Genomic DNA, 27,325 nt, shown 5'->3' with positions numbered 1-27,325 from the left:
TTGCTGTCTTGACTAATACGCTGCTTCTGCAACTCTCTTGAATGCTTCAACGAATGCTTCAGCATCATCCTCTGAAGTCATCTTCATTAGTGGCACTCAGGGAACACAATTAGCTGGCAGGTGGGGCCACCATTGCCCACAGCATCATTTCCAGGCTCTGCCATGGCTCTCAGGGATTCTATCGGTTGGTGAAATTCCTGGACCATGGTTACCTGAGCTTCCAGATGTCATTGGGCCAGGTCCTTAATCAGCTGGGTCTGATGCTCAATCATCCACTGGACAAGCTGACTGAGATCCATCATTGTGGGAGGAGGGTTACTGCTTGGTCCTGCTGGTTTTGCTGAGTCCAAGTTAGCTGTGGCCTCTATTGCAAAAGTCAAGTAGTGCTTGTCTCCCCCTTTGCCACAAGTACACCAAGCTTTCCTATATGGGCCACCAATTTGTTGGGTCCTTGGGTGTCTGCCAATGGGTTACTGCTCAGCCTTCAGTTCTGACTCCTTTGCTATTTCCTACTCTCTCTCTTTCTCTTTCTACCTTGCTCTCTTACTCTCCGTTGGCTGCCACCCGGATCTCTCATTAGAGCTTCCTTTTACTTCTCTCCCCAAGCCCCTCGTTCCACCCCCAAGGGATTAAAACCTGTCAGCCACCATCCTTTCTCACTCCAGCTGGTGAGGCTGTGGTCTCCACTCCACAAGTCAGACTCTGCCTTTCAGCCCCTTCAGCTGCTCCTTCCTTGCTTCCTCCCTACACTTTGAGTATTGTCTTTCTCCCTCTACTGCCCCTGGCTGGGTGGTGTTGCTTCTTTAGGTGGGGGAGAGGGGGAGGGACTGGCTGTGCGTTCATCTGATGGCTTGCCTTTCACTGCTCCTATTGCCTCAGGGTTCATCCTCCTCCTTCTCAGGGCACATGGCTGACTCGGTGTTGTCTCAGCTGGCTGCAGCTCATCCTACCTTTTGCCTTCTCCCTTCTTGGGCAAGGCTAAAAAAACCCTCTTTGGTTGATGGTCCTGAATGACTGCTCCAAAGAGAGTTGTCCCAAATGAGGATTGAACTATTCCCGAGAGAAGAATGACCATCACACCATATGTATGAAAGCAAAAAACTCTAACTGGTGGAAACAACTTCTGGATGTCCTTTTTACAGCTATTGACCAATTGGGAATATTCCCTGAATCCTAGCTTAACTCAGTCATTGTGCCTATTTACAAAAAAGGTGGTTCTAGCTCTCCAGAAAATTACCATCCTATTGCCAGTAAAATGTATGCCAAACATCTCAAACTTAAGCTACTAGATTGGGTGACTTCAAATAACCTAATAGGTCCCAAAGAAATTGGCTTTACTAAAAATTGTTCTACTTTAGACCACTGCTTAACCCTGTATTCTATTGCAGACAAATATCTTCATACAGTTGTAGTGGTTAGGAGTGCAGACTTCTAATCTGGCAAGCTGGGTTTGATCCTGCACTCCCTCATATGCAACCAGCTGGGTGACCTTGGGCTCGCCACAGCACTGATAAAGCTGTTCTGACCGAGCAGGAATATCAGGGCTCTCTCAGCCTCACCTCCCTCACTGGGTGTCTGTTGTGGGGAGAGGAAAGAGAAGGCGAATGTAAGCTGCTTTGAGACTCCTTTGGGTAGAGAAAAGCAGCATATAAGCACCAACTCTTCTTCTTCTCTAGAAATGTTATTCCTCTGTATCCATTCACTTCTGTTTGCTGGAGTTGGGCTTACATTGTGTAGCGTATAACAACCACCTGCCCAAGACTGATCTCAAGCTGGTGACAGACTTCCTGTTAATGCCACAACTCCTTGAAATGAGATTTATGCAAACTGGGTTTGAGGCTGCTCTGATGTCACACTAGGCTGCAACAGCTCAAGGGTTATCTCCATTCTACAGTTATTTCATAAAATCAGGAACTTCAGATATGCCTGAGGAAAGAGTTCACCTTTAGAACTCTTTAGGGAAAGTATGAAAAGTAATTAAGGATCTTATTGTTTTGCGGTTAATCAATGAAAAAGGGACTTCAAGGAATTCCATATTTTTTCTTTGGTTTGGATAATTTAAATCAGAGAATTAATTACTGAGAAGTTGGCTGAATGTTGCAAGCGTGCAAAATGGAAGGATTCTCCCTCATTTCCCCAGTGAGTATCAATGATTGATTTGTTTATTCGGTTTTATGGGCAGATCACAGAGCAAAAAACTTGGAGTTGTTGAAGAATGCTGTACTTTTGATAATACTTGGAAATTGCCATAAGGAGTTTGATGTATAAAGTTAGAAGAATGCTACTTAAGGTACAGGAAGTGAACATTGTTTCTGACCTCTGTATGCTTTCACTGATAGGGTACTACGTTGTTTTTGTGGGTAAAATTAGTACAGTTTTCTGAACACTTGGCTTTGTGGTTGATAAGAATGGTTCTATAAATTCTAGGCAGTCTATTCTCATTCTTAGGGTCTGGGCTTATCTAAAATAATCTTTGTTTAGAACTCGCCACATTAATTAACAATGAAATATGTAGTCTAGTCTTCTCAGGTCCCCAAACATAAATGGTGGCAAAAAACAAAGAATGAGATAAAAACAGAAGCCTTTTCCTTCCATGGTCTTATTTAGTGCTTAGGATAAAATCGCAGGCCTTGGTTTGGTTTTATTGCCCCGAAGATACAAGCATTCTTCTTTCATTCCAGATGTGGTGATATCTTTTCCTTTGAACGCATCTTACTTCATTTATTTCAAATGCATTAATTTCATTGGATCTCATCATTGTCTAGCTATACAATCCTAAACAGAGTTATACCTTTCTAATCCCATTGAAGTCACTGGACTCAGCAGGGTGCAAGTCTGCTCAGGATAGCACTGTAAGATCTCACACAAATATGGTCTAAAAACTTCTATATCTTTGGATACTCTTAAAAAGTACAAAGTGCAGGCCATAAACACAAGATCAAGAAGAAAAAAGGTAGACTCAACCCCATTTTAATAAATGATACCCAGGCCCTAAATATACTTAAATATAAATCCTGCTGAAGGTTACATATACAGATACAGAAAAAAGTGACATAACGATTTAAACTATGGTTGTAAGTATTACTTGCAGCCATAAACACAATGGTGCATTTCGTTTCAACAGAGTTAAATGTACTTTAAATTCTTCATATTCTCCACATTAACCTTGCTTAAAGATATAGAAGAATTTAGAAAACAAGACTAATCAGATTTGTCTTTTCACTTAACATACATTTGTGTGATCAGTAGGGATGGGTAAACCCTGCACCATGGTGTAAAGGATGCAGTCATTGATTCAGGCAATATTATAGTGGAAGTTCTATATGAGAGGGATGCTTTACAAATCCTGCAATGAAGCTGGGAGTAAAACTCAAAAATTCTTCCGTGGAATACCATTTCCCTCCATTCTACCACTTTCCCCTTCTCTTTCTTGATTCTGCATTGGTGTGTCATTTTTTTCTGCATCTGTATAGGCAACCCTTTAAAAAGTTATCATCAACTACTTTTCATTGTCAAATAACTTTGAAAAGAACAGTTACTGTCTGTTACTATATGTAGTTGCAATACTTCCTAGTTAGAATTTGCAGAAAGTAGTAACTATGCAAGGAATATTGAGAACCAATAAAAGAACTGTGTATCCATAATCCTCTATGTTGCCTTTATGTTGCCTTTTCACAATAATGCTAGATGTGTATACTGATTTTGTAGTCAGCCAGATCAGTTAAATGGCACACAACTTTTATTAATGGTCTCAATCTGATCTGCACAATTAAAGTGAGGTGTTTTAACACAAAAACACATTCAGCTTTTAAAATTTCTTCTCCAAAGTTCATATTTTCCAGTAACTTAAATAAAAATGATGAATTAAGTTTATAAAATATCTTTTGCCGCATCGAAAATTATCATTGCTGCCTGCTTTTCATTATGTTTTTTCCAAATATTCCGTTCTGTCAAGGATGGTTCTAACATTCTCTTTTAACTGTCTTTTTGGTTAAAAAACCCCACATCTTAATGAATAAAGTTTTTTCCCAATCTTTCTGGTATAATCATTGTAAAAAGTTTATAATCTTTTTTCAGTAAAGATATCAGTTAGCATATTTTGTCTAAACACACTTTGAAAGCAATAAGAATAATCTTCAAATTATTCTTTCATTTTTTGTTTTTAATTATAGTCCCAGATTTCTCAGCAAGCAGGGAAATAATAATGATACAAAAACATTCCAATATTAAAAGTTTTTCCTCTTATCAATAACTTCAAATTGGATTATCCCAATTTTCATACATCTGCTAGGCTTGCCATTTGTTCTTTATTTCAAGGAACTGATTGCTCTTTATTTCAGATTAACAAAAGTACTTGTGGACAAGAAAAGGTGAACTATGAAAGGGAAAAAATCACCCTTACATTTAATATAAATTATTTAATATAAATTATTTAGATGGTAGTTCCAGAAAACATAAACATAATGTTCTTACAGTCTCACTTTTAATGTGTTATTTTGGAACTCTTCAGATTGCCAAAATAACTGCACAGGTACAAACATTATTAATTTCACAAGATAAATTGGCTGTGTCAATTGGATCACTTCAGCCGATTGGATCACTTCAGCCGATTCTCCTTGGCCAATGTGGACAGGAGTCTCGCATGTCTGGCCAACTGCATGCCCCCTTGACCATGTCCCTCATAGCTGGAGATAGCTGGCATTGAGGAGATATGTGTCCCCCTCTGGAAGATTATTAATCTGCTCCTGTCTTTTTTCCTGGAGGGATTAAAGGAGGCCATGGTCAGGCCACTTTTGGAAAAAAATGGGGCTAGACCCATCCGCCCAAGCCTCCTACTGCCTGGTCTCACATCTGCCATTTGTGAGTAAAGTAGTTTAGTGTGTGTTCATGGAACATTGGCACTTGATCTATTTCAGTCCAACTTCTGACCTGGTTATGGGGTGCTCTGGTTGCCCTCATGGATGATCTTTGGAGGTAGTGGGATCTAGGTGTGTCAGTGCTGCTGTTTTTGCTGAATCTGACAGCAGTATTAGATACTGTTGAACATAGGCTATTAGTCCAATGCCTAGCTAACATAGGAATTTAAGGCACAGCCTTTCAATGGCTGCAGTCTTCTCTTCAGGTTTGGGGACAAAAGGTGGTGCTAGGGAAGAGAACCTACTCGTAGCAGCCACCATTATCTCCCTGATGTTATTTAACATCTACATGCGCTCCCTCACTCAGCTAGTCCAGGGTTTCAGGCTGGGTTGCCATCTGTATACGGATGACACCCAGCTATTTCTGTTGATGGGTGGCCACTCATTTACACCCCCAGATTCTTTGGCCAGATGTCTGGAGACTATGGTGGACTGCTTCAAGCAAAGTCAGCTGAAGTTAAATTCAGCTGGGATGGAGGTCCTCTGGCTAGGTCAGCATGCCAAGGGCGATTTAGTGCAACTCTCGGTTCTTGATGGGGTCAACCTAACACCTTCAACCACTGTCAAGAGCCTGGGTATGATTCTGGACACCTCCTTATCTATGAAGGCCCAGGTTACAAATGTCAGGCATTCTGTCACCTTCACCAGGCACAACAGCATACACTTTACCTCTTGGCACCCAACCAAGCTACTGTGATCCACAGAATACTCACCTCCAGGCTAGACTTCTGTCATTCACTCTCACAGGGCTGCCCTTGAAGATGCTACAGAAACTTCAACTGGTCCAGAATGCAGCATATTGTAGACCATATCAGATTCAATATTTTTTTTTCTTGTGGAGAATTCTCTTCTACTCCACCTTCAAGATTTGGATTCTTACTTTCAACGCCCTAAATGGTCTGTGCCCCTGCATCTTTGGGACCACCTCTTCTACTATGCCCTTCAAAAAAAATGAAATTGAATAATCAAAAGCTACTCAGGGTCCTTGTTCCCAGAGAGGTAAAACTGGCCTTGACCAGGGCCAGGGCTTTGTTCAGACCTGGTCCCAGCGTGGTTAGGAAAAACTAGGGTGGAGTCTGCAGAGGGCGGGTTTGGGGAAAAAAGGAAAGGGACTTCAGTGGGGTACAATGCCATACAGTCTACCTTCTAAGCGACCATTTTCTCCAGAGGAAATGTTCTCTATTGCCTGGAGATGAGCTGTAATTCCAAGTGGACCCCAGGTCCACCTGGAAGGTGGCATCTCTAGGCCTGGTAGTGCCTACTGAGATCAGGGTCCTCTGGGATCTTAAACTGTTCCGTAAGACAGAGCTGTTCTGCCAGGTCTATGGTTGAGACCAGGAAATAACAGTAAGAAGACGTTGGCCTCTTTGATTGAGAACCCATGCAGCCAACTGACTCAATTAAACATCAACTAACCCCCCATAGACAGTTTTTAATGGTAAAGAGGAGGCATTTTTAATCATTTTAAAAGTTAATTAATCTATAATTATATATACTTTTTAATTTTATATATAATTTGTTGTTCTGTGGTTTAATTTCGATGTTATCTGCCTTGAGCTGACTAGGGAAGGTTGGAATATAAAAATAAAATAATTACTATTATAAGTGACACATTACTAGCATAGGAAGAATAGTTACTTACCCAGCGTACCTATTTCAAACTGTGAGAATCATGGGGGTCAGTCATGAGAGTTCATCCATGAATGTCAGTTGCAAGATGGGAATTGTCCGACACTTCCAGTTAAAAAAATCACTAGTTCCTTATACTAAGAAGCTTCTTTCTAATTTGTAGCCACAAACTCTCTGCCATCTTACTAGTGGTAAGTAAGAAAGCCAGCATGGCATCCTGGTTGGAGTACTGGTCTAAGGGTCCCAGGTTCAAATCCCCAGTTTTCCATGGAAGCTTGCTATGTGACCTTGGGCCAGTCATACTTTCTTAACCCAAGCTACCTTGTAAGGTTGTTGTGAGAATAAAATGGAAGACAGGAAAATAATTTAAGTCACTTTGGATAAGCACTGGAGAGAAAGGGCAAGTATAATTAATGTAAAAATTTAAAAATACATGTACACAATTATAAGGTTAAAATATATGTGTTTGTCTCCTCAGAAAATTATCTGTTACAGCAGCAGGTGCATGTATACCTCCATCTGTCACTTTTTTATCCCACCATACTTGGTTCTCTTTCCTCCCCCTGCTTTCATTTTATTATCACTGTAACGAAGTGATATAAGTAAGGCTGAAAGGATCCAGTGCAGTTTGGTGGTTAGAGTGTAGGAGTAAGTTCTGAAATAATTGGGTTTAAATTCCCTCATCAATAAAGCTCCATTGGTGGCCTTGGGATTGTCACTGTCTTTCAGCCTAACCTATCTACAAAAGCCGGTGTGGTACAGTGGTTAAGAGCAGCAGACTCTAATCTGGAGAAGATAAAGAGTTGGCTTTTATACCCTGCTTTTCACTACTCAAAAGAGTCTTAAAGTGGCTTACAATTGCCTTTCCTTCATCTCCTCACAACAGACACCCTGTGAGGTAGGTGAGGCTGAGAGCTCTCTGAGAGAAACTGTTCTGTTAGAACAGCTCTAACAAGACTGTGACTAGCCCAAGGTCATTCAGCTGGCTGCATGTACAGCAGTGGGGAATCAAACCCAGCTTTCCAGGTTAGAAGCTGCCACTCTTAACCACTACACCAAGTTGGCTCTCCGGGTTTGATTCCACATGAAGCCTGCTTGAGCCAATCACAGTTCTCTCAGAATTCTCCTAGCCCCACCTACCTCACAAGGTGCCTGTTGTGTGGAGGGGAAGAGGAAGAGATTGTCAGCAGCTTTAAGGCTCCTTAAGGAGGGAAAAGCAGGGTATAAAAACCTCTTCTTTTTTCTACCTCATGTAGTGAGGATATTATACTACTACGAGCCCCTTCAAGGAAAGCTGAATAGACAGAAGAGAGTGATTATCTCAATGCCACTAAGTTTAATGGGCTGGTTAGAGCTTTGGAACTTGATGTAGGGAGGCTAGTCCCCAGGTGGGACCTGGGGATTCCCTGGAATTATAGCTCATCTCCAGACTAAAGAGAAAATGTCTGCTCTGGAGGGTGGACTCCATAGCATCATAGACACTGAGGACCCTCCCTGCCCCTAAATCCTGCCCACTCCTAGCTCCACCCCAAAGTCTCCAGGTATTTCCCAACCCAGAGCTGGCAATCCTATCCCCTAATCCTCATCTGACACTTAACTGTTGCACTACACTGGCTTTTTCATAAGCAGAGGACTGTAGTCATATGGATTCTCCATTCTTTAGTATTTATGATTTTATGGTAATATGACTTTTGCCTTTAAATTGTTACTATCACTTCAACCCTATGTTCATTTTCTTCTGGAAGAAATGCATTAAGAGTCACATGCTTGCCAGCTGAAAATTTATGTAAACCATCATGTAACTCTTCTATCATAACAAAGGGTGGCTTTATACAGGTTTATGAGCCTGTTGTGGCGCAGAGTGGTAAGGCAGCTGTCTGAAAGCTCTGCCCATGAGGTTGGGAGTTCGATCGAATTTAAACCCAACAGTAATGACTGGGGAAGGCACTGGCAAACCACCCCGTATTGAGTCTGCCATGAAAACGCTAGAGGGCGTCACCCCAAGGGTCAGACATGACTCGGTGCTTGCACAGGGGATACCTTTACCTTTACCTTTACCTTATACAGGTCCACAGTTGAGAGATTCCTGAAGCATGGAGACTGGGGAGGGACTTCAGCTGAGGATAATCCCATTCAGTCCACCCTCCAAAGCAGCCATTTTTTCCAATTATCCTTTGTAGTCTAGAGATCGGTTGTAATTATGGGAGCTCCCCAAGGTTGATTCTGCACTTACTTTGTTTTTTTCACTGTTGATCGTGCTGACATCAGATTAATTTGAACCCGGGTCTTCCTCAAACAGAAAGGGTTCTGCACTTGACTGGGGACGCTCCGAGTGGGAAGGGGAGCAGTGGTCAGGAAGCTGCTTATTTTTCTTTTCCTGAACGAGGGGGGAAGGAGAGGGGAGGGGAAGAGGGGAGGCAGCAGCAGCAGCAGCCTCACAGGAAAAAATAAATCCAAGAGGCAAATCTCTGCTATAAAAAGTGTGGGCTTCTGGAGTGTAGTCACTTGAAAACAGCCCCATATAGGAGCAAAAATAAGTCTTGGAAGGGAATCCTTGCAACCGGGAACCAGGAAGTCTTTGAACTAATGCCCTGACCAATCAGATACAGACTACTTTACTACGTCAGCTTTGGAAGCGCAGGGTAGGAAGTTAATCCACAAAATGCAGAACATCTACACTTATACTGGAGGCTTTAATAGCTAGTTCTTATATAGCAAGTTATATCCAATCCTGGATATCGTGGGGGAAAGATAGGGTCACCGCGGATCAATCATGGGTGTTGCAAAGGGAAAACCAAAATGAAAATGAAAATCAAATACAGTGCAGAGGGGAGGGGTTTATTCAGGCAAGGAGAGGATAAAAAGCAATGTGCAGACTCAATCCAGGACTCACCTGGAGGTTGGCAATTCAGCCTGTACATGTTGCATCTGATTTGGAGTCACGCATTCACGGTTCTGGAGCACTTTTGTTCAAAATATGTGAGTACTGATAGTCTAGATAACTCCTCCCAGATAAATATATCATAAGAACCTAATTATTTTGCTAGGTCCTTTCCACATATTCAGCACTGGAATGTTTCACTTAACAGGTCCATATTTGTGTGTTTTGTGAGAACACTTGAAAAAGCAACCCTCCAAGCTTCCTTCTAATTCTGTTAGGAGGAAACCACCCTGTTTTCATGCCAGTTAAAGGCAGGAAAGTCACACCTTCAACTTTAGAGTGTGTGTGTGTGTGTATTTTTTATTATTATTAAACAGAACAAAGAAGAGAATGGGGAACTGTCCTGTAAACTGGGCAGTACTGGTCGCCTCATATAATAAAAGGATATAATAGAACTAGTAGATGAAAGTCTTAAATGTTTGAAGCTTTTCAAGAGAAAAAGATAACTGAGTAGGAAGCATCAGAGAGGTTCATAAGACTACAAATGGCGTGATGGCAGGGAACAGAGAACACATTCCACCCTTAAAACATGGGACCAACTCAATAATCATTTTATTAACTTGGCTACTCCTTTTAAATTATTATATGCTTTCTGTAGATAATTCCACCATGTGATAAATAAATATGATATTAAAATTTCATGGAAAATATTACTGTGTCACACACTTAACACACCCTTAATATTGATGGAGCACTTAGAATAGCAGTGTTTCAAAACACCCAAAATGATTATTAACTGACTTTAAAAGCATTCTTATATATGTGGACTGAAAGTGTTCACAATGGCTAATTTTGACAGATTCCAGATTGTGAGAACAGAAAGACAATAATTTTACCACACATTGTCCATTTTGCCATACATGTATGTTCTTTATGTCAGGGGTAGTCAACCTGTGGTCCTCCAGATGTTCATGGACTACAATTCCCATGACCATGTCCAGAGGAGGGCAGCAAAGATGGTGAGGGGTCTGGAGACCAAGATGTATGAAGAAAGGTTGGGGGAGCTTGGTCTGTTTAGCCTGGAAAGGCGATTTGATAACCAAGTATTTAAAAGGGTGCCATATAGAGGATGGGGTAGAGTTGTTCTCTCTTGCCCCAGAGGGACAGACCAGAACCAATGGGATGAAATTAATTAAATCTAAACATTGTAAGTCAATGATTTATTTTATATTTTTACACTTATGTGTGCTTTTGAGCACAATCCTAAACAGACTTACACCCTTCTAAACCTATTGACTTCAATGGACTGAGAAGGATGTAACTGTCTTTTGGATTGCACCAGGCACTGACCAAACTTGATCTGAACCTTAAGCAAACCTGGGTGATCATCTAGCCATCAGATCTGGAGGAGTGCCAGAAAGCCTAGCACTGATCTTCTCAGAAGGGTTTCAATAGCAGGAGGAAAGACCTGGTAGTGGAGCAGGACCATTTGCTGAGAGAGAAACTTTCCCTGTACCTTTCCTCTGGCACGAGGCAGACAAAGTGCTCAATAACACTTTTAATATTTTTATTCTGGTGCTTTTAAAAATATATATTATTTCTATTGTAAATTATAATGCTGTTTTAGAAAAGCCTCTTGGAAATGTGGCATATATTCAGTGTAAATGAACTAAAACAAATAGCCTTAGTCCAGAATACGTTCTAAGAAAGAACACTTAACATGTTCTTCCAACCTCTTCTGAAAAAACCATAGTTATTTTGCAATTCTTTCCAAGGAAATAAGGTTAAGCCTGTCAGTTAAACCAGCCTCAGCTGCACGTCACAGGGAGTCATACTTGGTGTTTCTGAATCATCTGCCTGAGCAAATTTATATCATAATTAAAAATAACTTGATTTCTGGTACATTTAGAAAGAGTGGGGGCCATTTCGCACGGCTTCAAAATAGCACAATGGTTGCTAATTGGAAACGCTACTAATTTGCCATAACCCACGACGTCGTAGACAATCTGCAACAATCCTGAAACTGACCCGCAAAAAGCGCTTCGTTGTAGCGCTTTCAGGGGAATCCAGAAAAGTGGATTCACCCTCCGGATAGCGATACACTCCTGCAACCAATCTGCAACAGTAGCGCTAAAGACCTGTGCGTTACCATTGTTGCTGGTTCTTCAAAGTCCCTCCCCCTGGCTCTCTCCTCCAAACTTCCGGCGAAGCGATCGCCATTTTTTTTTCTCCGAGCGAGCGGGGATAAACGCACCAGCGAGCCTCTTTCTGTTTAGAGGCTTCCCTGGCTTCAGTCCTTCACCTTTAGTCACTAAGCACAAACCACATAAAAGCCCGTTTGCTGAAATAAAGTCCCTTTATTTTTTACACATAAATTCAGACGAAAATCGGGCCCGTGAGAGGGGGGGGATTTTTTTTTATCACTCGAGGCAGCGTGCAAACGATCATACAATCAAACGACAGCTCACATTAGGCAGCTGGATGGGTCTCTCCGTAGCAACGAATCTACCTAGATTCGTTGCTATGGGTCGGTTTTTTTTTTAAAAAAACCTTTCTTAAAGGGAAAGGGGCTGTTTGGGAGCATGCTAATGGCTGCCCATTGGCTGCTTGACGGCCAGGGGCGGGACGAGCTTGGCAATAGCGCTTCCTTTCTAGCGATTTCTGCCGAGACCGGAAGCCTGTGGGAAACGCTAAAAAACGCAACTGATTCCACTACAAAGGCAGGTATGCATAACGACGAATTCCACTATTTTAAATGGCGATTTTTCATTCCGCAAACAATTTGCAACAAAGATCCCCGTGCGAAAAGGCCCTGTGAATTAGCTCTATTATATGCTGCAAAAATCATGTGTTGGAAATAACCTAGCCCCCATAGTAATGATCTTGGAAAATGTTCTGATTGGGCCCTAAAATTAACATCCAAACTGCAGTTCCACTTGAGGTATAACCCTTAGATAAATCTCTTTTTAAATGTAACAGATGATAATTGTCATAACATGATATTGATCCTATCCATTGATTTAACGTTCTATTTAAATACCAATTTTCTACCAACATTATGTACTCTGTTCCACTCTGTCCACATGAGAAATAAAACTGGTTCTTGATCATGGAAAAAATAAAGGTGCACTGTAATTGGTACAATTAGTAGTTAATCTACTGAAGTTTCCCATGTAACTCTAGAATAGCGATCCCCAACCTGCGGGCCACAGACCACATGTGGTCCTTCGACTAATTGGAGGTGGGCCCCGAAGGACGCCTTCTCCCCCCCCCCGGCCCTTTACTTCATCCCCCCCGGCCCTTTACAACACACTTTGGGTGTCATTGTCTCCCATCACTCCCAGATGGGACTATCTCGTTGCAGAGAAACAAGCTCAGGGTTCCCATTGATTTGTCATTGTCATGAGTTAAAATTTCCATGAAAATAAAATGTTCCTTATGTTCATTGTTGTGGCGTGTCTGTATCTTATTTTGAAGGGATGTTTAACATTACCATAGCGATCAGAGAGCGTTAGGGCAGTGGTTGAGAGTAGAGGAGTAAACTACCCCCCCCCCACCGGGCCTCAGTAAAAGGCGTTGAGTGGTCCCCGTCGTTGAATGGTCCCCAGTGATAAAAAGGTTGGGGACCACTGCTCTAGATCATTTATTTGGGCAACTTTGCATTAGATTGTGCCGTCAGTTGCTTTTCATAATATTAGCATGGCCAAAAGCACACTGGGTGTTTTGGATGTTAACTTTTTCAGCAGTTCTAACCATTCTAAAGCCTTTCATGACTTCAGACCCACATATTCCATGTATTGTCTCCTTCCATATGTCCCTGTGTGCCAACTATGTGTGACCAGTTATCAGGCAACCATCTATTGGTTATCTAGAACTGTCAGCCCCCCCACCCCCCAGTGGAGGCAGGAGTCCCCTGCCACGAAACCCAACCTCCTCAGTGCCAGTCAGCTGGCCAGCAGAGAGACTTACCAGGAGAAAGTGGAGGGCCCAGGCCAGGCAGCTGGTGTTGCACCAAAAGCGATGTCATCACACCAGCAACATCCAGGCAATGTTCTATTGTTTGGGGAAAATCCCTATGGTAGACGCTATTTTTACCATAGAGGTTTTGCCCATGTACCAGAGCATCATAGTGACATTGCAGTATAATGATGTCACTTCCTGTAGGATACTGGCACTGTGGCCTGGGCCTTCCTTTCTCTTCTAGTCAGTGTTCCCATGACCTGCTGGTTGCCAAGAGGGACCTGGAAACCATATGGCAACACTATAGCTACCTTCCAACTTAGGTTGTCCTGTCTGGCATCAACCAGAGACCAAGCCTTTTCCATCAAGGCTCCAGCTCTGTGGAATGGGATTCTTGAAGAGGTGAGGGGGGCACACTCTTCAGAGGTATTCAGCAGTGAAAGCCCTGCTGGTTTGCCAGGGTTTTTGAGAGGGGTTGAATGGCAGGCAGGTTTGAAAGGGTGAGAGGGGTTAAGGGGGAGGGGGATTTGGGGTTTGCTATTTTGTTTTGGTTTTAACAGGGAATGTTTTAAAATATTATTGTAAACCACCTTTTTTCTCCAACACTTCTATGTATTATTTATTCTATCATGTGTTATAATGATAGTGCTTCTGCGTGGATGTCAGCCAGGAAAGGTCAGGATTTGGGGCAGAGGATACTCAATGGAGTACAATGTTATGGAGTCTACCCTCCAAAAGAGCCATTTTCTTCATGGAAACTGATCTGTGTCGCATGGAGATGATCTATAATTCCAAGGGATCCACTGATCCAACTTGAGGACTGGCATCCCTACCTTAGACTTGTCCTTTCTAAAAAAAAGCCTCATGGACTTGCCTGAATATACATAAGTGAAAAACCCCTAGCACTCTGTTCCTTCTTGTCTGGGGTAACAACATATAGATCAATATGTGTCTGAAGAACATGTGGTTCATATCAATCTATTTATTTATTTACTTCATCCGTACCTCCTCTTTCTCCACAGTGGGGATGAAAAGTGGATAATGTTGTTCTTCTTTCCTCCACTTTATTCTCTCAACAACCATGTCAAATGAGTTAGGCTGAGGGTGGGATAAGTGATGGGAACTGATCTCTGTCACATGGAGATGATCTATAATTCCAAGGGATCCCCTGGTACAACTTGAAATGCATTCACCTCCAATCAAACATGTGTTTGTAGTATCACAGATCCCAGGAAATGGCTTTGAGATGGAAGTAAAGGAAATGATGGACATTTCTCCCTCAACATTAAAGCATCAAAGTTGTATGGAAATAAATGCTCCTGTGTCTTCATCTGCATATTAAGCTTTTACAGTATGATTAGCATTATTATCTGCTAATATCTCGGATCAAGCAGAGATGACCCGTCAGCCAAAGATGAATAAACAGAAAGAAATTTCCAAGCTGGCGATGGCAAAAAGCTTTATTCAGAACAAGTTTTTTTTTCTTTTTTCAGGGATACAAACAAAGTCTTCAATCCATTACCTAATTCTTATATTTTATATACCTTATATTTTATATTTTAAACCATATAATTTGGTCTATTAGTATCAATGGTCCATAAAGGTAACTATCTTATAAATGGCTTAAAATAGTGGGTTGAAGACTTTGTTTGTATCCCTGAAAAAAGAGGGGGGGAAACCCAATTCAGAAATAAGTTTACTGAGGAAATAAAATACGAAAACGAGGTTTTATACCTAGGAACTCTTTCTGAATAAAGCTTTTTGCTTTTATATCTCAGATCAAGCTGCCAAAGGTACAGTAGGAACCAGTTTGACATTGGTAGCCTTAAACAGAGCATGTTGAGAATACTTGAAATGCACAAAAAAATAAGAAGAAGAATTGGTTCTTATATGCCGCTTTTCTCTGCCAGAAGGAGTCTCAAAGCAGCTTACAATTGCCTTCCCTTTGCTCTCCCCACAACAGACACCCTGTGAGGTCGGTGGGGCTGAGAGAGCCCTGATATACCTGCTCGGTCAGAACAGCTTTATCAGTACTGTGGCGAGCCCAAGGTCACCCAGCTGGCTTGGGGAGCGCGGAATCAAACCCATCTCGCCAGATTAGAAGTCTGCATTCCTAACCATTACACCAAGCTGGCTATAAGAAAATAGTTAATTTGCAGACATTTTTATATATGCTGCTGGATTTTAATGGAATTTGCTACCTGCTATGCATTGTTTTGTAACACTGAATTATGAACAGATAGCAGTGGATCATGTAACTACTTATGTGCTAATTAGCAACTATACCAATATTAAAGATGAAATTCACTGACTTTTGCTTTGTACCCAGGCTTTTGCATGAAACTAATGGCAGCTGGTCATTATGCAAAGCATAAACACAAATCCAGCTTGCAATACTTGTTAAGAAAATCAATATATATTCTTATTTTATGTTCAGCCCATCAGCAACCTACAGCGGTCTGTTGTCAGCTAGTACAGATCTTTATTGCCTATTAAAATCTATAGTTCTCCACTTAAGATTCAGGAACTGTTGGCTATTTAAAATAGCTAAATCAAATCAGCCAACTAAAAGGGTTTTTTATTTTTAACAGACTGGTCACATTTAAATATTATGATATCTTAACTTCAGGGTTAGTTTGGTGATTTTTAAAAATCTTTCTGCTAAAATAAAAGATATATGCCTCCACCAGGCATTTGGCCGAGACCAGATGTAATCTACAGCGACCAAGGGCCCCTGCTCCCCCCCACCCCCCCTCAGAATTCAGTCAATAAGCCACCCCCCTCAGAATCCCATCAACAAGCCCTGGACCTGTTTGTATTATGACTGTTTACTGTTATACTGTGTTGTGTTGGTTGCAATTGTTGGTTATCAATGTACATGTTCTACAGACTGTTTTATGTAAGGTTCTCTGTTATAATGTAAACCGCCCTGAGCCTCCGGGGAGGGCGGTATAGAAGTATGATAAATAAATAAATAAATAAAATATAATATACTAGATATTAAGCCCGCTGTGGCCAAAATACAGCGGGCCCTAGCATGATGGGTGGGTGGAGGGATGGGGCGAAGGAAGGAGGAAAAGGAGAAAGAGAGACAGAAAGACAGAAAGAAAGGGAGGAAGATAGAGACAGAAGAAGAGGCAGAGAAACAGGTAGCCAGAAAGAGGCAGATGGAAGAGAGGGAGGAAGGGAGAAAGGGAAAAACAAAGTGAATGCTGGGAGGAAGGGAAGGAAAGGGCAAAGGGAATGCTGGGAGGAAGGGAGGAACAGAGGAAGGTAGGTGGCCTTGGGACCTTCTGCCGGGCCGAGGAGCAGTCTCAGCTGCCCCAGGGCCCAGCAGAAGGCTCCGGACGGGGGCGGTGGGCTCCGCGGCCTACTGCCAGGCCTAGGAGCAGTCTCGGCTGCTCCAGGGCCCGGCAGAAGGCTCGGGACGGGGGTGGTGGGCTCCGCGGCCTACTGCCAGGCCTAGGAGCAGGCTCGGCTGCTCCAGGGCCCGGCAGAAGGCTCGGGACGGGGGCGGTGGGCTCCGCGGCCTACTGCCAGGCCTAGGAGCAGGCTCGGCTGCTCCAGGGCCTGGCAGAAGGCTCAGACCTTCGGGAGTGGGCTTTGTGGCCTTCTGGCGGGCCCAAGGGCAGGCGAGCCTGCCCCAGGGCTCGGCAGAAGGCTCCCTGGGTGAGGGGAAGCTGGCCGGAGGACTTACCGCTGGGGAAGGCTTCTTACTCTGAGCGGCAACTCCCCGGCTGGCCCAGGCGAGTGACACTCGGAGGGCCCAATCAGGAGCCGCTTCGCGGCTCCTGATTGGACCCTCCGAGTTTTTATCCCGGACAGGGCCCGCCCTAACTCCTCCCCACTTGCCCTTACTCCTTTATTCCTCCCGCTCCTCCGGAGCGGGGGGAGGGTTAAAGATGATGACGATGATGACGATGATGAAATTTCTTACCTGCCTCCCCCCGAAGGCTCGAGGCGGGTTACAGCATATATAAAAATCCCAACAACATTTAAACCAATATAAAATACACAATAAAACATCGACCCCATACAACAAGAAGTAGCGGCATAAAAACCCTTCCCAGACTCCAAACTCCCAACTAATCCCAGCAGGGAAGGGGCAGAAAGGGTGCCGATGATATTTGCTACTGCCACTCCAGTGGGGGGGGGGCACAATCTTCCTTGCCGCCCGGCCTCAACTATAGACCTGGCAGGAAAGCTCCGTTTTGCAGACCCTGCGGAACTGCCAAAAGCTCCCGCAGGGCCCACAGCTCCTGGAGCTCATTCCACCAGGTTGAGGCCAGGACCGAAAAGGCCTTGGCCCTATTTGAGGCCAGGCAAGCCTCTCTAGGGCCAGGAATGACCAATAAATTAGTATCCGCAGAGCGTAAGGCCCTGCGGGGGGCATAGGTTGAAAGGCGGTCCCTCAAATATGCGGGGCCCAAACCATGTATGGCCTTAAAGGTCAGAACCAAAACCGTGAACCTGATCCAGAGAACAACTGGCAACCAATGCAGCTGCCTCAGCACAGGCTGGATATGGGCACTCCATGGTGTACATGTGAGGACCCTAGCAGCTGCATTTTGTGGGACGCAATTTCCATTTGCATCCCCACCAGAAGGGCTAAACACGCTTCCTGTTCTGCCCCCCTCCGACCCAATCACAGGACCTCCATGTGGGGGAGATCACCGAGCCCTGAGAGACCCCACAAGGGAAGATGTTTCTAGAACATCTTCAATACATCGGCCACTCTGAGAAATCAAATAACTTCCTTGTGTTTTTTACTACCTTGTCCAGCTTTGCTTACATCAAGAACTATCGGATTATTATTTGTATAAGACATGGATAGTCTGGTTAATGCTTCTATACATGTACTTGGCCAATGTATTAATTGCCAACAAAGATCCCATTGCAAATATTAAAAGAGTTTAAGGACCCGTCCAAATATTTTCAGGTGATGGTTTAACATTATTTTCAAGCTGTAATTAATGTTGGAGCAGGGCAGAATATAAATCAGGGTCACCCTGGCAATGTGCATGGATAGCTCAGGCAGTGAAACAAAGGCTGCTGACCATGCATCGTAGCCTTTCAAATGGTTTGCTGTTCCCCCCCCCCTTGCTTTTGCAGGATCATTCCAACAGCATAAACATGAAGTTGAGCCAATGGTGGGTTGTCATATACTGTTGACAATTAACACAGCAACAGTACCCGATCTGATTAAAGAGGAGATAAAGGTTTATTTAGGAACTAACATACTTGATAACATACTTGATAAGAAAGAGGAGAGACAGAGATAGGTTTCTAACTACATCACGAGTTGAGAGAGAGAGAGAGACTCTGGCCGTTTCCATATTAGGAGATATACCTTGTTTTAGCCTTACTTTGGATTTCCTTTGGAAGCTGCAAGTTGACTCTAGCCTTCTCTCATTTGGGCTTTCCTCCCCTCATTTCGCTGGTTGAAATTTGTTTTATGATTTCCACACTTAAGTCTGACAGAGGCAGCCTGCCATTATGTTTTGCTCCCTTCCCCTTTCCAAAAAATGTGGGGGGGGGGGGTTGCAAAATGGTCCCTGCTTGCACTTTTGTTTTCATTGCACCCCTTAATCACACCATTCTGAGCTCTTGATCACCTCTCCTCTTCCCCCAAAATTGCCTTGAATGTAATTTTTTTAACCCCAAAAAACTGAGTTATAACATTATAAAACTGCTGTACAAGACTGCTTTTTTAAAACTTAGAAATAGCGTTATAATGCAATCACCCCCCTTTTTTAAAAAAGCAGAATGAAGGGAGGGAGGAGGAGGAGGAAGGAAGGAAGCACAGTGATGATGAAAGGGGCGTGCTCAAATGACTCAAAATGGTGGAGGTGGTGAACAACTCAAGTGCATGCAGTTCTGCACTGAACAGCCCTGAATTAGACCCTGTTAGACCCCACTTGGAAAGACAAAATTGGGGCAATTTCCGCACATCAGTAAAAATAGCGTTATACCAGCTGAATGGCAAAGTGCTAAATTTTATCATGCCTTCCAGCCCCTCCTCACTTTTTTGCTGTCTCGCCTGTCTGCCTTCTTTTTACATGTCTTACCCTCCACATCTACTGCTGGAAATGGTGGAAGAGAGCAACGCGCCTTATACACGTCGTGATACTGCCTGTCAATCAATCCAGGCAACCAATCCCCTTTCTCCATGTTTTAAAGGTCCCGCGATGCCCGCTAATTTTTCAAGTTAATTTTTAAGCTCTCCCAGGAGCTCATTCCACAATGTCGGGGTCAGGACCGAAAAGGCCCTGGCCTGGTATGCTTCCTTAGGGCTAGGGACCTCCAGTAGGTTAGCACCTGCAGAGCGAAGAGCTCTGTGCGGGGCATAAGGAGACAGGCGATCCCTCAGATAGGCAGGGCCCAAACCATGGATGGCCTTCTTGGTGGTACTCCTTTGTCTGACTATCTGAAACTTGGTTCTGCAAGTCCTTCTGGTTTCTTTAGATATCATATTTGTTGTCCATTGTGTTCAGATGCTCTGTTTCTGTTTGCTGTGCTTTTTTTTCTCTCTTGACGTAGATTCATCCATATCTGCTTTCTTCATGTTACTAGATTTCTCCTTTTCATCAATATAGACCACATTGCAGATCTTGACTATGTTTCTGGGTTGAAGATTTTGTATACTTTGCATTCCAGCGCACAGCCAACAAAAATGCCTTCTTCTGCTCTAAAACCCTTGGTTATTTTTTTCTTTAAGAATGTAATTGTAGGCCTTTGATCCAAACACCTTTAGATGATTCAGTCTGGGTTTGTATCCATACCACAGTTCAAAGAGGGTAGTACTTATATCTTTAGTAGGTAATTGGCTATGCAGGGAGTTAGCAGTGTTGGTTGCTTCTCCCCAATACTTATCAAGTAACTCTGCCTCAAGGAGCATACATCTGCACATTTCAGTGAGAGAGCAATTTTTCCTTTCAGCTACATCACTCCTCTCTGGAGTGTATAGGCTTTTAAACTGATGCTCTATTCCTTGCTCAGCCAAATAATTTTTCGTCTCGTGTCCCACATATTCCCCTTCATTATCAGTGAGACTTGCTAGTGTCTTTCTTTGAATTCTGTCTGCGTCAATATTTTACAGCACTTGAATTAGGTAGGTCATAGGGTATCTTGATGAGTAATCATCAGTAAAGGTTAGCACATATTTATTCCCACTAGGAGTATAAGTTTTCATTTGTCCACAGATATCACTGAATATCCGCTCTAGGGGTTGCTGCATTTGGCATGTGCTTGTTAAAGCTAGGTCTCATCCCCCTCACACACCCCTTTCTTCAGTAGGATATCTGCTTTATTAGCACACAAGTCGCTGTGGTCCTAGAATCTATAAGCCATATATCATTTTTGTGGCTCTTGGTAATAATATAAAACATTACTTTATTGTCTGCTTAAATTTGATCTTGGCTTCTTTGTCATTTTCCCCTTTGGCTTTAGGAAAGGCTTTCCTTTGGTTAATGTTAGAACAATTCCTCATAATATGGTCTCGCTTCCCACAGGGATGACACATTTTCTCACCTTTGCTATCTATATTCAAGGTCATTTGGCCAGTTTTTTGCATCATATTCTTCCTCAAATTGATTGATAATTCTTTGGAGTGACAAATTATTCATAGACTCAGCCCAAGACAGTGTATTTAGGTGGGCTAATTAAAATTAATAAAGCATATTCTCATCTGGAATATCTATTCCTACACTTCTAAATTGCTCAGCTAATTCTAACATTTTGTCAAGATGCTGTCTAACATTTCTAATTCTAACATTTGCACTTAATTTAATAGCACTTTAGCAATAAAAATTACTTTAAACTTAATTTTATCATTAAAGCATGACAACACTGATTTATTTGTTTTTTAAACTAAAATATTACCCCAGCCAGTACAGTATTCTTCCCCTTCCTTCACTCCTGCCTCAGATGGCTGACCTTAATCAGGAGGAGAATTAATGAAAGGAGAATTCATTATCTTCCTATCCCATCCCCTAAAAGCTGGCTCCCCAAAATCTCACTTTAGGTAACTGGAAAACAGAAAACACTTTAAAAAATAGTTGCACTTTCTCTTCAGCAAAATTATAAAATTAGAAGAAAATGATGAAAAACCAATTCTATCTCTTGATGGCAATCAGAAAGTAATGAAGGAAGAGTCTGCACAATGGAATACGTAATAGTGTTGCTTTTTGTTCAGAAGAGTTGGCATATGGCTTCCGAGAAAAATAAAATGAAGGTAAAACTTGTTTAGAGCAGCAGTAGAAGAAAAATAAACAAAATTTACTGTCAATTTCCAGAGAAAACCAGAAAGTGGTGACATGGCTCTCTAGAACTTGCTGATTTCAAACTCAGAATAAACTCCTAGCAAATAGTACAGTTCCAACACAGTAGATAATAAATAAAATACATAGATACAAAATACAGCTACAAGGGTTTTCACGGGAACATCGTGGACAACCCATATCCAGCCAGTGCTGTGACAGCTGTATTGGTTACCAGTTGTATTCCAGATCAAGTTCAAAATTTTCATTCTGACCCTCAAAGCCATTCACAGCCAGGGCCCAATATATCCAAGGGACCGTCCCCCGTAGGGCTCTTTGCTCTGTGACTTTGAATAGGTTGGTAATCCCTGGCCCCATGTAAGGTAAACCTAGCTTCAATCAGGCCCAGGGCCTTTTCGGTCCTGCCCTCAACCTGGTGGTATGAGCTTGCAGAAGAACTAAGGGCCCTGCTAGAGCTATCATAATTCCACAGGGCCTGTACGATGGAGCTCTTCCACCAGGCATTTGGCTGAGGCCAGGGCAAGGAAGATCTATTGGGTCCCCCCTTTGTGCACCTGAGCACCTACTCTGAGGCACTGGGCCAGAGGGAGTCCATTGAGTTAGTTGTGGGTTATTGTCTAGTTGAGGAAAGATTATTGGGTATTGGTTTTTATTGTTGCAAACCGCTACAAGCTGACTAGACTGAGAGTGGTGGTTGAGAAATATTATTTAATAAATAACAGAATCATAAATAAAATCTCCAAAGATTAAAATACTACATAGTGTACTAACATGTAATAATTTCATTTGAGCACACTTCCTAGCTGTTTGTCTTCAGAGGAAGAACAGCTAGTCAATTAAACAACTCTCTCTCTCTCTCTCTCTCTCTCTCTCTCTCTCTCTCTCTCTCTTTCTTTATCAAGTTATTTCTCTTCTCAATAAAGCTATTTATTGTTCAAGCAGCTGGCATTCTGCTTCTTTCCATATTTAAACTCTGCTAACAATTATCAGGATAAAAAGGGGACGGAGCCTGTATTCTGCACCAAACTCCTTAGAGGAAGGGTTGGAATAAAAATCTAGTGAATGGATGATAACATAAAAAGTAATAATACAAAATATATTGATGTGAGAAAAAAATAAAATGAAGATGTGTCTGATTAGGGTCTCAGCGCATGCTTTTCCTGAAAGCCCCTTTGGGAGGAACTGACAACAACTAAAAGCTGTTTCAGCTTCCACACAACAACTAAAAGCTGGGCTGGCGCTCATCTGGTAGTGGGGCTAATACCTACTTCCAGCTGATGTTGGTGCCAGTCCACCCTGGCCTAGGCCTGGCCTGACTCAGGCTCTCTGTTGCCCTGCAGCAACGGAACATGGATATCTCTGCATTCCCTTTTTTGCCCTGGACGCCAACGTCTATTGGCGCCTATTTCAGGGCAGGCCCATATGGAAGGGGAAGAGTCGGGCCTTCCAGATCTGGCTCCTCCCCTGCCTATGGTGTCCCAGAAGGGACAAAAAATGTTTGGTGGTGTCATGGAGTCAACTGGGGCATTTAAATTTTTTTCACAAAGGTGGGATTGTGTTGTTCACGATCCACTATTTATTAATATGTTAGAGTACTTTCAGATCTCACTTTTCCTTGCAACTATGGACCGTCCATTTTCTAGCTTAGAGTCTGCTACTTCTCTAAACAGATGTTTTATGTTAGTGAATCCTTTTAATGAAGATCTAACTTTCTGCTTCCTCACTGTAATTCTCAACATGGTCCAACCCTGCACGAGATTCCATAATAACTGCTCATCTGCTTTAAGAAGATCTAGCAGACTTACCTATCAGACGTACCTATCAGACTTTGTTCCTGCTTTGTAAATCCTTTATAAATATTTATTTACACAATACTAAAACAAGGGATGGACTCTGGGGAATGGTAGAGGACAGGAAGGCCTGGGGTCGCGATGGGTCCATAGGGTCGCGATGGGTCGGACATGACTTTGTTCCTAACAACAACAAAAACAAGGGAGCTTGAAGACTTTGAAGAGGAGCTGTGGCTCAGAGGCACAATATCCGCTTTCCATACAGAGATTCCAGGTTTCAATTCCTGGCACATCCAGTTTAAAGGATTAAGTAGGAGATGATGTGAAGGACCTCTGCCCTCGAGAGCTGCTGCCAATCAGAGTAGCCAATACTAACCTTGACAGATTCAGCGTAAGACAGCTTCTAACAGTCTCTCCTCTCTGCAGCCCTCTGAAGATCTGATACCCTATGACTCAGACGTCTTCAGACAGTCCCATGACAGTTACCAGTATCTCAACAGTGAGGGAGACAGTCATGGTGGTAAGTGAAATATGAAGCATCTGGGAATATTAGAGCAAAGGAATTACAGACATATTGACGTTTGAATCAAATTGTTAGAAGATGTACTTTATCACAGAGTGTTTCGGGCAGTTTTCCTGCAATTGTGCAACACTGTGTTTCAGTCAACATATGTAGTCTTTCAAGGCCCAGGGATTTCCACATCACTATCTGTAGGTCACAAGAAGAGCTGGCTTTTTATACCCCACTTTTCACTACCCAAAGGATTCCAAAGCACATTTCCCTTCCTCTCTCCACAACAAAAACCCTGTGATGTAGGAGGGGCTGAGAGAGCTTTGACAGGACCGCTCTACCAGTAAAGCTCTCAGAGAACTTTGACTAGCCCAAGATCACCCAGCTGGCTTCATATGGAGGAGTGGGGAATCAAACCCTGCTCTCCAGATTAGATTCTACTGCTCTTAATCATTGCATTATGCAAAACTAACTCGTTGTTTGTTTAACTTTGTGGGTAGAGCATTTATGGTCTCAGGAAAGAAGTTCACACACGCACGCAAAAGCTAAGATCTCAGGCTATATATAAATATATACTATTAGGATATAAATAAATGGTATTAGTGTGTGATGAAACAGTGTTTGGATCCCCATTCCCACGAGCCCTGTACTCTGTGTCTGACTGAGGGGGTGTTTATTAAAAGGGGCTGTCTGCTGATGTTTCTGTGAGTGAGAGAGAAGACCTGGGATGTGACCTGGTCTTGGTTTCCTAAAGGTTTTAAAAGAAGCAAGACAGGTGGTGAGCTACCTGTCATCCTAAGTAAAAAGGGGGATTACAGGGATATACACATATGCATATGATAGAATTTTTAAAAAGAAAATGTTTTGATTTCTGATGGTTCCATTAAAATGTAGTTATTTTGGTATGAATATTTAGGCAGAAAAATGGACGTCTTTCTAAATTTAGATAAATAGGGAATCAAACTTAGGAAAATATAAATATTGTCTCCTAGGAGGAATTATATCCTGTACATTAGAAGGGAGTAGCAGAAGTGGTTCTGCCTTGCAACCTATGAATATCCCCTCTGGGAATATGGAGAGGGAAGTGATCCTTGCCCTTCCTTTAACCTTTCACAGCTTAAAAGACAAACACTCTCCCTGGTCTCTGCAGCAGAGTATTTTCTCACATCCTCTTTCACTTCACATTACATTTCTCAGAATGACTCTAGTTATTTAAAAGCTCCCCAGTACCTACTGTTTTCCTGATTCACACATTACGGAGAGCAGTTTGGGTCTGGGTTTCCTGCCCTGTGTCCCATGCAACAGTCACCTATGAGCAGCAGGTTCTACTCCATGTCCCTGCATGCAGAATCCACTGTAGCGTGAGTGGAGAATATGGTTGCCACATTCAGCCTGGGAAACACCTGGAGATTTGGGGGTGGAGCCTGGGGAGGGTAGGGACCTCATTGGGGTATAATGCCATAAAGTCTACCCTTCGAAGCATCCATTTTCTCCAGGTGATCTGATCTGCTCCATTTGCGTAATTTCTGTAGTCTGGAGATGGGATGTTATTCTGGAGGCTCCCCAGGTCCCACGTGGAGGCTGGGATCCCCAGTGGGAGAAGGGCTTCAGCCTACCATGCATGAACCTGGTTCAATCCCTGGCCTCTGGCTATAGGATGTCAAAGACCAGTACCCCCGAAAGGTCTTTGCCTCAGATGCTAGAGAATTGGTGCTAGTTTTAGTAGGCAAAACTGTGCAAAATGGAATAACTGTCAGGATACAACATTTTCATTTATTTGTATGTTTTTATAAACATGGTTCTAGGATCTTGGTTTCTAAATATATCTGTGTTAGTACATAATTGCAATACATCTTCTGCTATGCTCGTTATTTATTTAATTAGAGTTCTATATGTTTCATAATCAAGAACGTTTTCCGTACTAAATTGCAGGATTATATGAAGTCACCTTAAATTGAATCAAGCCATAGTGCATGAACTGCAGCATCCCTCCAGAGTCAGAGGTGGTAAAAAGTCTTTTGAACACTTGCTGACCAAAATCCTTTGAACTAAAGTTGCCAGAGCCTGGGCCTGGACCATTCTCCATAATAAGCCACACTCTACCACCGAGACACAATCAGTACCGTATCAGCCTATCCAATCATGTTCTCATATTGAGGTTGTGGGTTGTGTATGGCCATAAATTTGACACATCGTGATGGCTTAGTGCTGGCTTACCTAGAATCACAGCCAGCTCTCAGCTATTTCACCTTTTAACAGATTAAATTTGCGAAGTACATGTACGTATACAAACATATACACATATGTTTCCCCCATATATACACAATGCTACACTGGCTAGCTGATACCTAACTAATGCAAGATCATGTGGCTCCTTTACTTCATCCTATGCTGTTAACATTGCAAGTTATGAAATGAACTATTCATTGAATCAGAGGAAGTTATTATACATTATGGGTAATTCCCAAGTTAAGGATCTGACACACATGATATTGTAATTTCTTCTGTGTGCATATTGGCCTCACCAATATGAGAGCCAGCTTGGTTAGGAGTGCAGACTTCTAATCTGGCAAGCCGGGTTCGATTCTGCACTCCCCCACATGCAGCCAGCTCGGTGACCTTGGGCTCCCGCAGCACTGATAGAGCTGTTCTCATTGAGCAGTAATATCAGGGCTCTCTCAGCCTCACCTACCACACAAGGTGTCTGTTGTGGGGAGAGGAAAGGGAGGGCAAATGTAAGCCGCTTTGAGCCTCCTTTGCATAGAGAAAAGCGGCATATAGGAACCAACTCTTTGTCCTCTTCTACCATCAGGAATTCCACACACTGTGCATTAGTGTATTTCCCATCCATGGGGATAAAGGTTAACATGCTGTAGGAATGAAATGCTCCAGAGGTCTACTGTTCATACCCTTTATTCTTAGAGCTGGCTTGCTGGGTAGTGATGGTGTCACAAAACTGTAGTTAGCCAGGTATTCATCCAGCTGGCCTAGGTTCTATTATACTGAGAGCCTGCTGGTTGGACCCTTGACCTCTGCTAGTTGGGTCCAGGAGCATCATTTATTAGCTTTGGCTGGTGGTGAACCAGCTGCAGCCTGTCCAGTATATATATTAAAAAATCTCGCTGCCATGGTACCCTTGCAACATCTAGATTAGATTACTGCAATGCACCCTATGGGGGGGGGGGCATCCTTGAAGAGCAACCAGAAAATACAATGGCACAGTATGTTGGAGCAAAGATGTCGACTGAAGTGGGACACAGGGAACTATATCACCCCCATATATATATATATATATATATATATATATATATATTAACTTTCAGATTCAAGGCACTGTAAATAGGTCAGATTCAAGGCAC

At 42.7% G+C, this 27,325-nt stretch overlaps 1 protein-coding gene across 2 annotated transcripts in view; it reads left to right on the top strand.

The window, feature by feature from the left end:
• The first annotated feature begins 1,827 nt into the window (after positions 1–1,827).
• The window catches only part of SPI1 (Spi-1 proto-oncogene), a 40,630-nt gene continuing 15,132 nt past the window's right edge, over positions 1,828–27,325 (top strand). Inside the window, exons 1-2 of one of the 2 annotated variants that reach the window (XM_077322439.1) lie at positions 1,828–2,139; positions 23,882–23,975. In XM_077322439.1, the coding sequence (XP_077178554.1) occupies positions 2,095–2,139; positions 23,882–23,975 (139 nt within the window). In that variant the 5' untranslated portion in view covers positions 1,828–2,094. The remainder of the gene's footprint in view (positions 2,140–23,881; positions 23,976–27,325) is intronic. The other variant, XM_077322438.1, reaches the window with a different exon arrangement.

This window comes from Paroedura picta, chromosome 2, assembly GCF_049243985.1.
Source record: "Paroedura picta isolate Pp20150507F chromosome 2, Ppicta_v3.0, whole genome shotgun sequence".
Taxonomy (NCBI): Eukaryota; Metazoa; Chordata; class Lepidosauria; order Squamata; family Gekkonidae; genus Paroedura; species Paroedura picta.
Note: the sequence above shows the minus strand (reverse complement) of the source record. Positions and strands in the feature narration are given on the sequence as shown.